The sequence below is a fragment of the Myodes glareolus genome, chromosome X (genome assembly GCF_982192425.1).
Source record: "Myodes glareolus chromosome X, mMyoGla1.1, whole genome shotgun sequence".
Taxonomy (NCBI): Eukaryota; Metazoa; Chordata; class Mammalia; order Rodentia; family Cricetidae; genus Myodes; species Myodes glareolus.
In genome coordinates this window covers 137,334,624-137,350,476 of record NC_142053.1, presented here as the reverse complement: position 1 = coordinate 137,350,476, position 15,853 = coordinate 137,334,624, and the positions used below count along the sequence as shown (strand labels likewise).

Genomic DNA, 15,853 nt, shown 5'->3' with positions numbered 1-15,853 from the left:
AAACTATAAAATAATTTGCAAGCTTATTTTAAGCAGCAAGATCTCTCAATTGAGGGTTTGTGCTCTTATCCTTAGTTGACTGTTCTTTCGGTTCTTGATAGAATGCCCATGTGTAAAAGGCCCACCTATGTTGTTTCTATAATATTGCAAATGCCTTGGGGTTCTCTACCCTTACTCTTTAGCTGATGTATAACTTGTTGCACCCAGATCTTCTGTCATAGTAGCCCAGTTATGTTTACAGAGTGCTTTAATTTAAATATACATGCTTAAGTTCACTTTTAAAAACAAAAGACACACTTTGTTGAGAACATACATACTCAAAATGTTCTGCCCTTTAATGATATGAAGCACATGTAAGCCTCTCCTTCATAAAAGCGCAAGCCTTCTGAATCCTGAAGCTCATTATTATTAAATGGAAGCTTAAGGTTACAAGGTAGTGTAACAGTGATGATGTGCTAGCAGTTCTTTTCCCATTTCCCCTTCCAGGAGCTGTGTCTCAGGTGCTGGACAGCCTGGAAGAGATTCACGCACTTACGGACTGCAGTGAAAAGGACCTAGATTTTCTACACAGTGTTTTCCAGGATCAACATCTTCACACACTGCTAGATGTAAGTCTAGTCTTTTTAGTTCTCTTGTTTGGAAAACATTTACTATTTAGCATACCTTTTTACTTTATAGAGATTAGCAGATTTCTATCATTGCACTTCATTTTCAGTTTCTTTGGATCTGTGAAAAGTGGAACAAACTATATAGTACAACTTCCAAATCAAAATAAAGCAAATGTGTAGTATAAATGCAGTATATCCTATCCAACCACAATGTGGAAATTGTATATACTCATATTTATCAATGATGTGTGTGTGCAAGTGATGAGTTTTTAAAGAGTGTAGTACAACTCTAATTTACCAAGTATATTTTATTGCTGTTATAACAAACTATTAATCTTAACGGTGATTTCTTTCTATTGCCTTAAAACATTATTCCTCAAGCATGCATATAGAAGTGATAAAAACAAATGAGATACTGGGCAGTGGAATAGCTATCTTCGTACACATAAATATTTAATATCACTGGTACACTGGGATTCATACAAATGATGTCTTCAAACAGAAGAAGATGTTCCATCATTAAATTTGGCAGGCTTCTTCAACAGCAGATTAGAGCACAAACAAACAAAAAAGCAAAAACAAAAACAAAAGCTAGACTAGGTGTGTAGCACATGCCTTTAATCCCAGCACTTGGAAGGCTAGGGCAGGCAGATCTTTATGATTTTGAGGCCAGCCTGATCTACATAGAGAGTTTCAGGCCAGTCAAGACTGCATAGTGAGACCCTATTTCCCCTCCCAAAAAGAATATAAACAGAAACTGACCGTCCATGCCTACCTTCAGTGTAGTATCAGAAAGCTTGCATGATTTCTACAGTGAAAATCTTGGATGGTTCTGATGGTAATAGTACATATCAGTCATTTTTGTAGGAAGCTTTTTGCCATAATAAGAGAACAAAACTTGCTTTGGAAGACCTAGAAATATTTGGTACTGCTTCATTCACCCACCATGGGATACAGATTATATTAAAGCAAAACTTTACAAGATATTTTCTAGATTGTTCTTCTGCTATAGCAGTAAGAGAGAAAAGACTTTAATTGGTTATTTGATGACTAAATAAGTGTGGGATTCAAAATGGGCATTATTATATTAACAGTGCTAAGATGTCCTGAAAAAAGAAACCTTTTGAGATTTATTTAATAACATTTCTCAAACAAATTCAGACACAAATCTTTGGAATCCTGTAGAGCCCTATTTTGATGAGTACTGCTATGGGGAAAGCTGAGCTAAGAATGCTGCGTGGTGTTTCAGCTTCACACTGAATAATTATAGTTAGTGAACAGTGGTTTCTCTCCAAAAATTTGGTCAAAAATTAATAATCAGATTTCCTTAGTTTAGCTTTGGAGGGGTGACGTTTCTAAGGCTTTGTGGATACCTGTGTACATGTATACAAACATGTTGAGGCCAGAGATTGACATGGAGTATCTTCTTTACTCACTCTCTACCTTATTTTTTGAGACAAGTTGTCTCACTAAACCTGCAACTTTTTTATTCATGTAGGCGGACTGGGCAGTGAGCTGTAGGGGTCTTCCAGCATTGAAGTTGCAGACACAATGCTGAGCCCAACTTTTTATATGGATTCTGAGGACCTGAACTCAAGCCCTAATGCTTACACACTGCACATTTTACTCACTGAGCCATCTACCCACCCCCCGGTTTGGCTTTTTATATGGTGCATTTATGATTCAGAGCTCATTAACTGCTATAACAAACAGTTTGAGATTCTGTGTGAAGAGGCTAGAGAAAGAGCACTTGCTGTTCTTCCAGAGAACCCAAGTTCAGTTCGTACCGCCCACATCAGACATCTCACAACTGCCTGTAACTCTAGCTCCAAGAGATCCAACACCTTCTTCTGGCTTCTATAGGCAACTGAATTTACAGACACTTACTCACACATAGACATATGTATGTAAACATAATTTAAAATGAAATCTTTAAAATGAATGTGGAGCTGGTGAGATGGCTCAGCGGGTGAAGGTGCTTGCTGCCGAGCTTGATGACTCGAGTTCAGTCACTGGAACCCACATAGTAGAAGGAGATAATCAACTCTTGCAAGTTGTTCTTTGACCTCTGACTTCAGAATGTAAGGAACCTAGAAAATACAGTTTAGACATGGGCATAGATTGGAGGTGTAATTCAGTGGTAGAACACTTGCTTAGCATGTTCAAGATCTTTGGTTTGATCCTCAGCATTCAGGAGACTGAGGCACAAGGATCACAAGTTAGAAGCCAACCTGGTCTACACTGTGAGACTACCTAAAAAAGAAAAGGGCCAATGAGGTGACTCAGCAAGCAAAGGCACTTGCTACCAAGTCTAATGTCCAAAACCCGCACAGTGGAAGGAGAAAACTGACTCCTCAAAGTTGCCTTTGACCTCCACACACGTGCCATAGCATGGAGCCCCCCCCAAACACAAGCACATACACATCATACATACACACACACACACATCACTCACACACTAATAATAGTAAATAAATTAAAATTCTAAAGCAAGAGATAGTAGGGATGAATAGTTCTTGGGAAGAAACTTTTAAAACTTTGTCCATCCATATTTCCTCCTTCCACTACTCCACACCCCATGCTTTGAATAAATTGTTTTGTTTTACAGGGTCCTTAATAGTGACAACCACTGGCATAGTTTTGAGAACTATGAATTCTTTCAGGTTGCTGAATCCCAGGGAACCATTTTATGTTATTCTTGTTGACGCAGTAACATTCTAAATATCTGAGTTGGAGACCAGAAGTTTTAAGCTGACAAAACAAACAAGAGTAAGTTCCTAGGGATGACTGAAGAACATCTGAGGGCTTTGATTGCCCTAGTCAAAGCTTCAAATTTGAACAAGAAGTTTAGCATTCAGGAAGCCATCATTAGAATTTGGAGGGAACAAAATTACCATAGTGTTGACGTGCCTGTCATTTGCAGCAACATGAGTGAACCTGGAAAGCATTAGGATTAGTAAAATAAGCCAGACACAGAAAGACAGCTGGAGCATGATGTCACTCAGATGTGGGATCTAACACTAATCTCAAAGAGACTGAGTAGAAAGAATAGTCATTCTGAGTAGCTGGGGAAGTTGGTGGTGGAAGGATGGGGAGAAAATGGCCAATAGTCCAGAGTTTCTGGGAAGAATATACTCTGGTAGTCTCCTGCACAGTAGGATGACTTTGGTTAACAATATCTATTATATTGAATATTTCAAAGTAGCTAGAAGGGAGGATGTTAGGTATTCTTACCAAAAATAAATGATAAATGGATGAGGTAACAGATATACTAAATACCTTGATTTGATTTCCGCCCAATGTCCCTTTTTTTTATTTTTATTGAGCTCTACATTTTTCTCTGTTCCCCTCCCTGTCTCTCCCCTCCCCCTTAACACATCGCACCATTGTCTACAAATAATATATAGTTATTATGTATAGATTTATAAGAGGAGAAAAACGAGTGATTCCTCAGAGGAAGATATGTTCTGACTTGAATTCTAGATAATCTAGAGTTAGAAATGAGTCAAAAAAAATCTCCAAATATTTTCTGACTAACTACTCCCAGCACATGAACACTGTTCCTCATTTTGTAGGCAGAAATAGAGAAAGGCATGAGGGTAACCTGCTTACGTCAACTTCTTTCAGCCTCTGCTTAAAACTCTAAGGCACCGTATTAAGATGATCTACATATTAACTATTTAGGTCATTTTAGTGAGATATAATTTGACATGGATACTAGTTGGCTGAGGCTGCCAAATCAAAGTATCACAAATCAAGTGGTTTAAAGCAGCCACTTCTAACCTTTACCTGCTGTCCCCAACCCTTTGACTTGTAGATACTTCCCTCCAGTCTCTGCTCTGTTCCTCATATGTCATTGTCGTCTATGCTTTTTTATCTGTCTTTACATGGCCTCCTTAAAAGGACACCAGCCATTGAGTTTAGAGTTGACCCTGAGCCAGTATACCTCATCTTAATTACATTTGAAAAACTTCCATTTCCAAATAAGTTACATCTGGGTCTCTAGGTAGAGCTGAACTTTGGGAGACACAATTCAACGCAGTACAACATGAAAAACTGATTTTACCCTGAATAACCATTTCAATCAGGTATGAGTGCTAACTGCACAAATCCAGCATCAAATAATTCAATGTCATTCTGTCAGTTACTCCCTTTACTTTCTAGGAAATAAGGGCTAAAATATAGTCTTTGTCTTCTTGTGTGCTTTTGAGTCAGTGATAGTTTAAAATTTGTGTGATACTTTGGATGGTCAGTTGATGTATATGTTTTTGATGGTTTTATTTTTTAGATTAAAAAGCATTTTGCAAACGTTATTTTATAACAATTCTCAGTCTTCTCATTCTTAGAGAAATTTCCCTATTACAGAATAAATGTTTACTTTGTAAGTAAAGTATTATAAAATATCGTTAAATGACACATTCATCATCTCTGCTACATTTTGACAACTAAGCTTCAAAAGTTCACTCACTGTCATACCTCTGACTGCTGGCCCGTAGTGCAGTCTTGGTAGTAACTGTGATGCCCCACCTAACTAATATGATTTTGTAGGAAATCTTAAGCTTGTTCTCCAAAACTGTAAACAGTAAATGAATTGCTGAAACCACAAAGCCAGCTCTAGGAGTAGCTTAATTTGAATGTTGATTTATAAGAAGACTAATAGATTAAGTAGTGTTTTAGTTTTAAATAATATGGTAAAATATTGCATTAGAAATAAACCAGTGCTGGAATCTCTCATTGCATATGACTGACATCTTTATTATATTGCTTTATTGCTTAGAGACAAGAGTTTTTCCATCTAGCCTAGAAAACTACAACTCTAGATTGACTATTTTGCATCTTTGAGATGACATTAATTTAGTAGACATGTTTGAAATAGAATATTTTTATAACTCAAAAGTTTTCTGAAGGAAAAAAGTAGAACTTTTTAGCAACTTAGTGGTGCAAGAGAATTGTCTGTATTCTGTCAATCATGTTTTAAATAAATGCTGATTGGCCAGGCAGGAGGTGTAGGTGGAAAAACCAGAAAGGAAGTAGAAATGATGTAAGGAGAGCAGGAGAATTCTGGGGAGGAGGAAGTTGATTCCTCCCACTCCTTCCCAGATCACTGAAGCAGCAGGATGTGAGCTGCCCCACTGAAAAGGTACTGAGCCACATGGCTAACATAGATCAGAAAAATGGGTTAATCAAGATGTGAGAGTTAGCCACTAAGAAGCCTGACCTAAAGGGCCAATCAGCTTTATAACTTACGGAGTCCTCTGTGTGGGTGATTTTCTCTGGGACTAAACAACTGGGGGGTCGGGCAGGACAGAACCACAAACAAACAGGTCCCCTCATGTTACAACTTAGAGTCTGACAAATAAATTGCAACAGTTTGAATGTGTAATGGCATTGCCAGTCAGGAAATGCCAAAGCTGTTTCTTATGAATTCTGGATTTAAATGTCTGGAATGAGAAGCCCTGAGGACCTTGGGAGACTCAGTTACTGGTAGTCCCCACACCACCCAATCTGAAAGAATCATCAGCTTTGGCAGGTACCCAAGTCTAGTGGTGGTGGTCTTTGTGCTGCTGTGCACTTCTAGGGCTGAAGATCAAAATGATTTTGCTTTGGGGAGTCACTTACTCTACCATTTCCAACTGATTAGAAAAAAAAATTCCTTGTGTTTCCATCCTTGCAGTGGGAAAGTGCTACAAGAAACAAGATACCTGAGAGCTGGCTTAGCTGGGGTCCTTTTAATGTAGATACTTCAGCATACCATTAAGCTTGATATGGTCACTTTTTTTTTTCTTTTTAGAGACAGGATTTGTGTCTTTTTTTTTTAAATCTAGATTCTCCATGTGAAAGAAAATATGTTTTTCTTCCTGAGCTTATTTCACTTAACTTGGTAATCTCCAGTTCATTCTATTTTCCTGTGAATGGCATGGTTTTATATTTTTCTTGTAGCAGAGTTTTACCAAATATTTTTATACTACATTTTATTCATTCATTCTAAGGGTCATCTACTCTTAACCACTTCTATTCAACCTTATACTGGATGTTCTAAACAAATTAATAAGACACGAACAAAAGTCAGGGCATGAAGGTTAGAAAGGAAAATATAAAAATATCTTCTTACAGAGATGTGGAAATCTTTCTCCTTTTGGTTTTTGGCTCTCAGGTTTTTTTCATGACAGGGTTTTTCTCTGTAGCAGCCTTGGCTGTCCTGGAGCTCACTTTGTAGACCAGTCTGGCCTCGAACTCACAGAGATCCTCTTGCCTCTCCTTCCTGAATGCTGAGATCAGTATGCACCACTATGCTTGGCTTACATATGGAAAATTTTAAATAATCTATTTTATAGTCTATTAGAATTAATAGTAAGTTTAGCATGTTAACAAGAAGTAAGATCAATATGTGTGTTTCTGTTTAGAAACAAAAGTAATGTGAAAATAAGAAGACACCCATATTATCACAAAAAGGAAAAATACCTAGTGGTAAATTAAATATAAGGATTATGTACTTAAAACTGAAATACTGTAAAAAAGAAAGTAAATAAGAACCAGATAAGTGGAGAGGTAGATTTATTTGTAACAACTCATTTTCATACGGATCTATACCATTCTTATCAACATTCCAGCAGTATTTCTTTGTAGAAATTCATACAATGTGGCCTAGTGGAATGTTAGCTCAAGGGGAGAGTATTTTGCCTACCCTGCACAAGGCTCTGACTTTCCATCCCCAGCATTGGGGGAGGGAGCAATAGAGAACTAGAAATTGACATGGTGATCCTAAAATTTGTTTTGGGTGGGGTTTTTTTGGTTTTTTATTTGTTTGTTTGTTTTTTATTTATTTATTTATTAAAAATTTCCCCCTCCTCCCCACCTCCTATTTCCCTCCCACTCCCCCCATTCCTACTCCCACTCCCCCTCCCTCTCTAGTTCTAAGAGCAGTCAGGGTTCCCTGCCACGTGGGAAGTCCAAGCCCCCCCCCATCCAGGTCTGGGAAGGTGAGCTTCCAAACAAACCAGGTTCCCACAAAGCCAGTCCATGCAGTAGAATCAAAACTCAGTGCCATTGTCCTTGGCTTCTCAGTCAGCCCTCATTGACAGCCACATTCAGGGAGTCTGGTTTGATCACATGCTCCATCAGTCCCAGTTCAGCTGACCTTGGTGAGCTCCCATTAGATCAGTCCCACCGTCTCAGTGGGTGAACGCACCCCTCGCGGTCCTGACTTCCTTGCTCATGTTCTCCCTCCTTCTGGTCCTCATTTGGACTTTGGGAGCTCAGTCCAGTGCTCAATGTGGGTCTCTGTCTCTATCTCCATCCATCGTTGGATGAAGATTCTATGATGATATGCAAGATATTCATCAGTGTGGCTATGGGAGAAAGCCAGTTCAGGCACCCTCTCCTCTGCTGCCCAAGGAACAAGCTGGGGACCTCTCCTTGGACCTGGGAACCCCTCTAGAGTCAAGTCTCTTGCCAACCCTAAAATGGCTCCCTTAATTAAGATGTCTACTTCTCTGCTCCCATATCCACCCTTCCTCCATCCCACCCATCCCATTCCCCAAAGCTCTCCCCAATCCTCCCCTTCTCCCTTCTCTCTCCCCATCTCCCCTTACACCCACCCCACACCCACCCCCATGCACCCAACTTTTGCCTGGCAAGCTTGTCTACTTCCAATATCCAGGAGGATAACTATATGATTTTCTTTGGGTTCACCTTCTTATTTAGCTTCTCTAGGATCGTGAACTATAGGCTCAATGTCCTTTAATTAAGGTCTAGAATCCACTTATGAGTGAGTACATACCATATTCCTCTTTTTGGGTCTGGGTTATCTCACTCAGTAAAGTGTTTTCTATTTCCATCCATTTGCATGCAAAATTCAAGATGTCATTGTTTTTTACCGCTGAGTAAAACTCCAATGTGTATATGTTCCACATCTTCTTTAACCATTCTTCTATAGAGGGGCACCTAGGTTGTTTCCAGGTTCTGGCTATTACAAATAGTGAGCACTCAGGAGATGGAGGCATAAGGATCAGACACCTCACTTGTCCAGTATTTGTTTTTCTATGACTAGCCTATTTTATTTAGCATCATGGTCCTTAAAGTTCTTCCATGTTGTAGAGCATATATCAAAACTTCCTCCCTTTAACGGATGAATAGTAGTCTGTTGTATGTGTATATGTTGCATTTTGTTTGCACACTTATCCACTATCTATGTTATATTATAAATGTATAATAGGAAAAACCAGCTTCTCAAAATGCTAATCACAGAGATTTGTACTTTGGTTCCTTCTTCACATAATTGCTCTTTCTGGATCCCAAGTTGGTTCCTATAGTCTCTATTATTTTTTAAATGAATGCACTATCTTCTCTGAATGTGTTATGGATGCAAGGTTTCGTCTGGTTTGTTTGAATGGATTGCATAAACCAGGGTTTGAAATTGACTTTATCGTACTAAAGTAGATACTACCGTACTAAAACCCGGTGTCAGTATCCCCCACCCATTTACTGACTTTCAGGAACTCTTCAGCTAGCCCAAAGGTACTGATCTTTCAGTTATCTTCACTGCCATTAGCAAACTTCAGTCCTGGCTTTATTTTAGACTGAACTGAGCCCCACCCAAGGACAAGCTAATTCCAGACTAGGACTCTCACTACTTTACTCCCATCACTAGATTCTGAGAGTTTAGCATACTTTTGAGATACTTTTGAGATGAATCACAAGTTTAAGATTTCTAAAAGGTGCTGAGACTACTTGTTTTCTGAATACTTAGAGGGAAAGTTAACTAAGAATAAGTTGTAACAATAATGTTCAAAGACAATGGAAGTATGTCTTTCTAATGCATGCAGTGCACAGTCTCCCTGCAATGGAGAATCATCTGCATGACTAATATTTGAATGTTTTCCTCAACTATTCAAAATAAACTGGGAACTAGAGAGATGGTACAGTAGTTTTAAGTACTTGCTGTTCTTCCAGAGGACCAGAGTTCAGTCCACAGCAACCCATGTCAAACAGCTCACAACTATCTGTAATGCCAGCTCCAGGAGATTTAACACCCACTTCTGGACTCTGTGGGCACCTGAACATATATGGAATGCACTCAGAGGCACACACAGAGGGGGTATTTTTTAATTAAACAGATTTGAAAATTCCACAGTATGTAAGTGTTTAGGGGAAGGTGGTACTGATAGGATAGACAAATATTTGGTCCATAAAAGCCAGGCAGTGGCACACACCTTTAATCCCAGAGCTTGGGAGGCAGAAGCAGGTGGATCTCTGTGAGTTCAAGGCCAGCCTGGTCCACAGAGTGAGTGCCAGGACAGGTTCCAAAGCTACAGAGAAACTCTGTCTCAGAAAACAAAAAGAAAGAGAGAAAGAGATGGACAGAGGGAGGAAGGGAGGGAGGGAGGGAGGGAGGGAGGGAGGGAGGGAGGGAGGGAGGGAGGGAGGGAGGGAGGGAGGAGGAAGACACACCCTGGTGGTATTGATATTTTTTATAAATCATGGAATCCCGGTGATACATAATCATTCTTAAATGTGTAAGATATTTTTCTTGGAGTTTATAGATTTATAGCTCCTTAATTTTTTTTGAAAATTTCATTTCAGCTTTTGCAATTTCATTCAGACCTGTATGGACTATCTTTGCATTATCTCATGTTTAATGATGCTAAGGATGTGTGGCCCCATCATGCTGCCTTGGCACTATCTCATGTTTAATGATTCCAGTGATCTTGGAAAGGCTCTTTCATTTTTGGTTTTGTTTATATTTAAGAGATGGGGTTTTCCGGACCTCCTCTCTTCAAGCCTCCTGGGTAGGCGTTTATGCTGAAGATCTTGAGTTGGTATGTTAGCCTGAGCAGGAAAACAAGAGTTTAGATCTCAGAACTATTTCTTCAATTTACAACCTAAAAAATCATCTTCAAAGTGATAACTGCTTGCCAGTTCCCTGTATTTTAGTACTAAATCTCTACCTTTGCCAACATTTTTCTGGATTTCAAATGTATTGTAAGTGAGAAAAACCTTTTGCCTCTCACTTCTCAGTTCACTAAGGTGTGATATTGGAACTTGGTTCCTGTTCACCCAGCTATGGTGAGTCACATATCTGTGGTTCTGTGAACAGAAACTATGAAGGAAGTTCCTAATAAGATAGTCTGTTTCTTATCTCATCACTGTCATTTCATGCAACTTTCCTCATGCTCTTATTATCTGTCTTACTAGGATTGCAAGCATTTCATTATTTTGTGCCTATGTACGAACTTGAATTCTTTTTCAACAGGAAGTTGCTTCAGTGTCTTTAAAGTAAGCAGTTGCTAATGGACTTCACTCTTCTCTGCAGCTCTACAAGCCCATTCCTTATTTGGTCCATGCTTACTGTCTTGTAAAAGTTATAATCATGATGGGCGGTGGCAGTGCACACCTTTAATCCCAGCACTCAAGAGGCAGAGGCAGGTGGGCCTCTGTGAATTTGAGGTCAACCTGATCTACAGAGATAGTTCCAGGATAGCCAAGGATACATAGAGGAACCCTGCCTTGAAAAAAAAAGTTATAATCTTGTCTTAAGTGGCTTATATCATTGTTCTTTGATATTGTTTTCTCTGTGAGGGGGAGCAAATGACCTGTACAACCCAGGGAGAGTTATTTCATAGCATCTTTCCACTAATTCTAGTTTAAGTATTCAATGATAAATAAAACAATTTGCAATCACTTCTATTTGAGGACTACAAAATCAAGAGTAAGATGTAATAGAGTGTGACATTTAAAAAAGAAGTTTCATTTAATGCTTTATAAGTAAATTAAAAGTAATATATTAATTTATTTCATCTTCCTATTGGAAAGTACATGCTCAGGAGATAGGAAATGAATATTACCACTGAGTTTACTCTGCTTTGTTTGAAACATCTACAATGTAGAACACAGCTTGCCTATGGAACTGTGCCTACTCTCCTTGAGACAGAGGTGAAGTGTGTCCATGTAGCTGTGTGTGGTCATATCTGACACAGTGCCAAAGACTGGCAAGGAACAGAACTGTCTGGAAGTGACACAGTGTGAAACAGCCAGTTTCCCTTGCAGCTGTTCACATTTCCTTGTTTTTGCCTTAATGCTATGTGTGTGGTTTGAACTTATATAGCTGAACTTGGGTAGCTAACTTCTTTAGAAAAAGAATGCAAACAGCCGTAGAGTTCTACATTCTTATTTCCATCTAGAAATAATTTATTAACATCTTTTCATCCTCTAGCCCACCTGCTTCAGTATCCCAGTCTTATAAACATGCTTCGCTATCTTCAGACTTAAGAAATGCAAATCACAAAAAGAAATATATTTTTGATGTTGCCAGACCACCTTGAATTTAAATTTCTAGAGCAGAGGTTACAAGTTCTCACTCTCAAGCCAAATCCAGCCAACTCTTTGTTTGATAACTATTTTGTTGAAACATGGCCATGTCTGTTCATTGTTAGCAGCTGTCTTTACACAACACAATGACGTTAATAGTAGTGCCAGAGACCAGATAGCCCCTAAAGCCTAAAAAATTTCTTTTGGCCACGATAGTATTAAGATCTTAACATGACAAAACCTGCAATTGATTGGCTAATAACTTCCAAATCATAGTTACTTGATTTTTTCCATGGTCTATGAATAATATTTTTTGCATTTTTACCCCCTCCCAAGTATTACTAAGGCCTCTCCCTAGCATGGGTTGTTATTACTAAATTTCAATATAATCCAAAGATAGCTGGTGTGAGACAAAAGGCCACGTACTCATTCTCCACTGCTCTGGTTATATAACCCTAAGTGTAGTATTTAACCTCAGTAGACATTAGTTTTCACTTCTGCATTGGTCAGCTTTTAGTTGCTATGACAAAATACTTGAAATAATCACCTTCAAAGGAAGAAATATGTATTTTGACTCACAGTTTTAGTCAGTTCTCCCTGTTGCTTTTGGGTCTGTGGGAAGGCAATAAATAAATCATCACAGAAGAGGCTGCCCACTTTGTGACATGCAAGAAGGAAAGAGAAGGGAATGGAACACTAATAACTGCTTCAAAGGTACAGCCCAGTGACCTAACTTCACCTACTAGACCCCACTTCTTAAAGGTTCTACCACTTCCCACTAGTGCCACAAGCTGGCAAATAAGACTTCTTGTACATGGGTACTTGGGTGACATTTGTCCAAACTATGGCATTCTCTTCAAAATGAAGAAATAGAACTGTATCAGTATCTAAGATCCTCTCTATCTTAAAAATCTTGTTAAATAAGGCAGACTTGAAAGATTCAAAAAAGAATTAAATATGGCCAAAATGTGTTTAATATGGGAAATTTTTTAGTGTGTAAGCAGGATCAAATAGAAATTGTATCTGGTTCCTAAAGAAACCAACTGAAATAGGTATTTCTGCTGTGTTCATTTTTGTGGTACTCTACATTTTTTTACAAATATGTATTCATAATTTCTATGTATAAGTTCAAATTTTTAATTTTTGAGGAAACAATTACAAAACATATGCTGTGTCCTCTTGTCTGTTATTGGAGAATTCAAGGGTCAAGGAGAAGAAAAAGAAGCCCTTACACAGCATGTTCTATAATCATGAACATCAGACAGCCACTTCCTTTTTGGTTGTTGATGCCCTTGATATGGCAGGCATCCCAGTGTTGGTGATGTCCTGAGTTGCAAATGTGCAGCATTAGCATTGTTGGCACAGCCTGAGCTAGCCTCAGAAGCTCACTCTCATCTCTTGCCCTGTGGTATTACCCGTAACACGTTTCTGGGTCTTCTTGCTCTGTGCAGGCAATCCTCTTGGACAGCACTCGATCGGTGTTTATTTGACTCATAGGCAGTACCTATTAAGGTAACCTTAATATGTACTGGGAGTTATCCCAGGTCAGCATAAAAGAAGCAGACACTAGTCACCTTTCACTTAAGACATAAAAAATATCACGTGTTGAGCCTCCCCAAGGAGTCTCTGAACAAAGCTGCCCATCCTACTGCGTCAACGTGGGCCAGTAAGTTGCTGCAACTCGGCAAGCTCTGGCCAAAGACCAATGCAAGGAGGTCTCCTGTTTGCCACTTCCAGTTCCTGTGCAAGCTTGTCTGGAGGGTCCCCATAGCCTTCACTTTACATCATGGAAGAACAGTTCTCAAGAAGGAGGAGAAAGGACGATCAAATGTGTTCTCTCCTCAATCTTGTGACTTCTTCACATCATGCTTCTGCCTCTGTAGGCAGAATAAAGCCTAGGCCAACTGTGGAAGGAGCTGACTGCTGTGCAACAAGCCCTACACCAGCACTGGCAGCTTCCTAGGAGGCTTGGTGCCACAGACTTCCTGTTGCCTTTAGTTTGGAGTTCTAGAGCATGTATATGTGTGTGTGCATGCATATGTATGAGTATAACAGAATGTCATTAGGAGTCTCTAGGTCCCTGGGCTATCTAGTCTCAGGTTCTCAGTGACCCAAGCAGTGTCAGGTATGGGTTCCATCTCATGGAGGGGGCAATTAGAATGACTACTATTACTCAAAAGTTAGTATTAGCTGGGCAGTGGTGGCACACGCCTTTAATCCCAGCACTTGGGAGGCAGAGGCAGGAGGATCTCTGTGAGTTCTAGGCTAGCCTGGTCTACAGAACAAGTTCCAGGACAGGCTCTAAAGCTACACAGAGAAACCCTGTCTCAGAAAAAAAAATAAAATAAAAACCCACAGAGCATATGAGAAAGCATCTCTAGTAGGTCTAGAGTGAGGCTCAAGAATGTCTTCTAGGGACCAGATAAAAGTCTTCAATACACTATACTAACATGTAGTTTTTAGATGTTAGCAGAGTCAAAGCCTTGAGTGCTGTGCCTAACACCATTTTTTTTCCTAAAAGAAACTGCACTGACATAAGAACTAAGGAACTATACTTGGCTTAGTGAGACCAAGTTAAAAATCATGTCTCCGGGTTCAGAAATCGGGAAGGGTGGGTGTTTGCTGCTCTGTGAGTAAAAGTTGGTATGCATTTATTAATTGTGTAAATAGAAAGCAATTCTACTCATTTGAAAGTGTTGGAAGTCATGTCAGCAATAGTCTTTGATTACAAAAATGTTAAAGCTGTTTTAGGTAAAGTATTTGCTGCATGAACAGTGTAAAGTGACAGGGCAATCAACCTACAAGGCCTTGAATTAAATTTGTTATTCTTTTAAATGGCCTTGAGATTTTACTGTTATTATTATTATTCACTTAAGTTCTTTAAACTTTAGTTATTAATACTTTGACATCAAGGATAGCCAAGTATCTTTTTAAGATTACACTATGTGTGTGTGTGTGTGTGTGTGTGTGTGTGTGTGTGTGTGTGTGTGTGCACGTGCGCGCGCATATACATGCACTTAAGCCACAGTACAAGTGTGAAAGTCAGAAAACAACTTGTAGGAGTTTATTCTCTCCTTCCAGCAGACCCTAGGGATCAAACTCAAATCACAGGCTTGATGGTAAACACCTCTGCCAACTAAGCCATTTTACTGGCCCACTAAATGTCTGTGTTGTTGTGGTGGTGGTTGTTGTTTTGGTTTTTGAAACAGAGTCTCTCATGTAGCTCTAACTGTCCTGGAACTCAATATGTAGATAGACCTGGCTGGTCTAAAGCTCAAAGAGATAATCTGCCTCTGCCTCTGCCTCATTAGTGCTGAGATCAAAGACATATACCACCATTCCCAGAACCACTAAATGTATTTTTTAATTATACTTTATTTGGGGAGTTATGAGAATGTGCTCGTGTGGGTTTCAAAGGACATCCTAAAAGAGTTGGTTCTCTCCCTCTACCATATGAGTTCTGGGAATCGAGTTCGTGTTGACATACTTGGCATTAACAGGCTGGGAACTGTGGTACACGCCTTTAATCCTTATACTCAGGAGGCAGAGGCAGGCAGAACCCTCTGAGTTCAAAGACAATTGGATATCTACAAGTAAGAGGTCAGCCTGGTCTACATGGCGAGTTCCAGACCAGCCAGGACTACATAGTGAGACCCTGCATGTATATATGTCCATTTTTTTAAAAGTACATTTTTTATTCCAGATTTTAGTTGGCAATCACTAGAGATGTAAACCTTAAGAAGACAGAGACCATCCATGTATATTCTCCAAGGATTTGACCAAACAACATACCACCAGTGCCCTAAAATGTTTTAAGTAGAGTAGCATTTTACTTTTCTGCTTTAACTATTTATTCAGTCTTCAAGTCAGCAGTACTTTCTTAATTAATGGCATTGCAAAATGGCCCCTCCTCTATTTTCACTTTCTCTTGGTCATTT

General features: G+C 39.2%; 1 protein-coding gene across 14 annotated transcripts in view; it reads left to right on the top strand.

The window, feature by feature from the left end:
- Cask (calcium/calmodulin dependent serine protein kinase) overlaps window positions 1-15,853 on the top strand; it is a 350,284-nt gene that overhangs the window by 274,065 nt on the left and 60,366 nt on the right. For all 14 annotated transcript variants that reach the window (XM_048461595.3, XM_085684363.2, XM_048461593.3 and 11 more), the window contains one exon: window positions 487-608. In XM_048461595.3, the coding sequence (XP_048317552.1) occupies window positions 487-608 (122 nt within the window). The remainder of the gene's footprint in view (window positions 1-486; window positions 609-15,853) is intronic.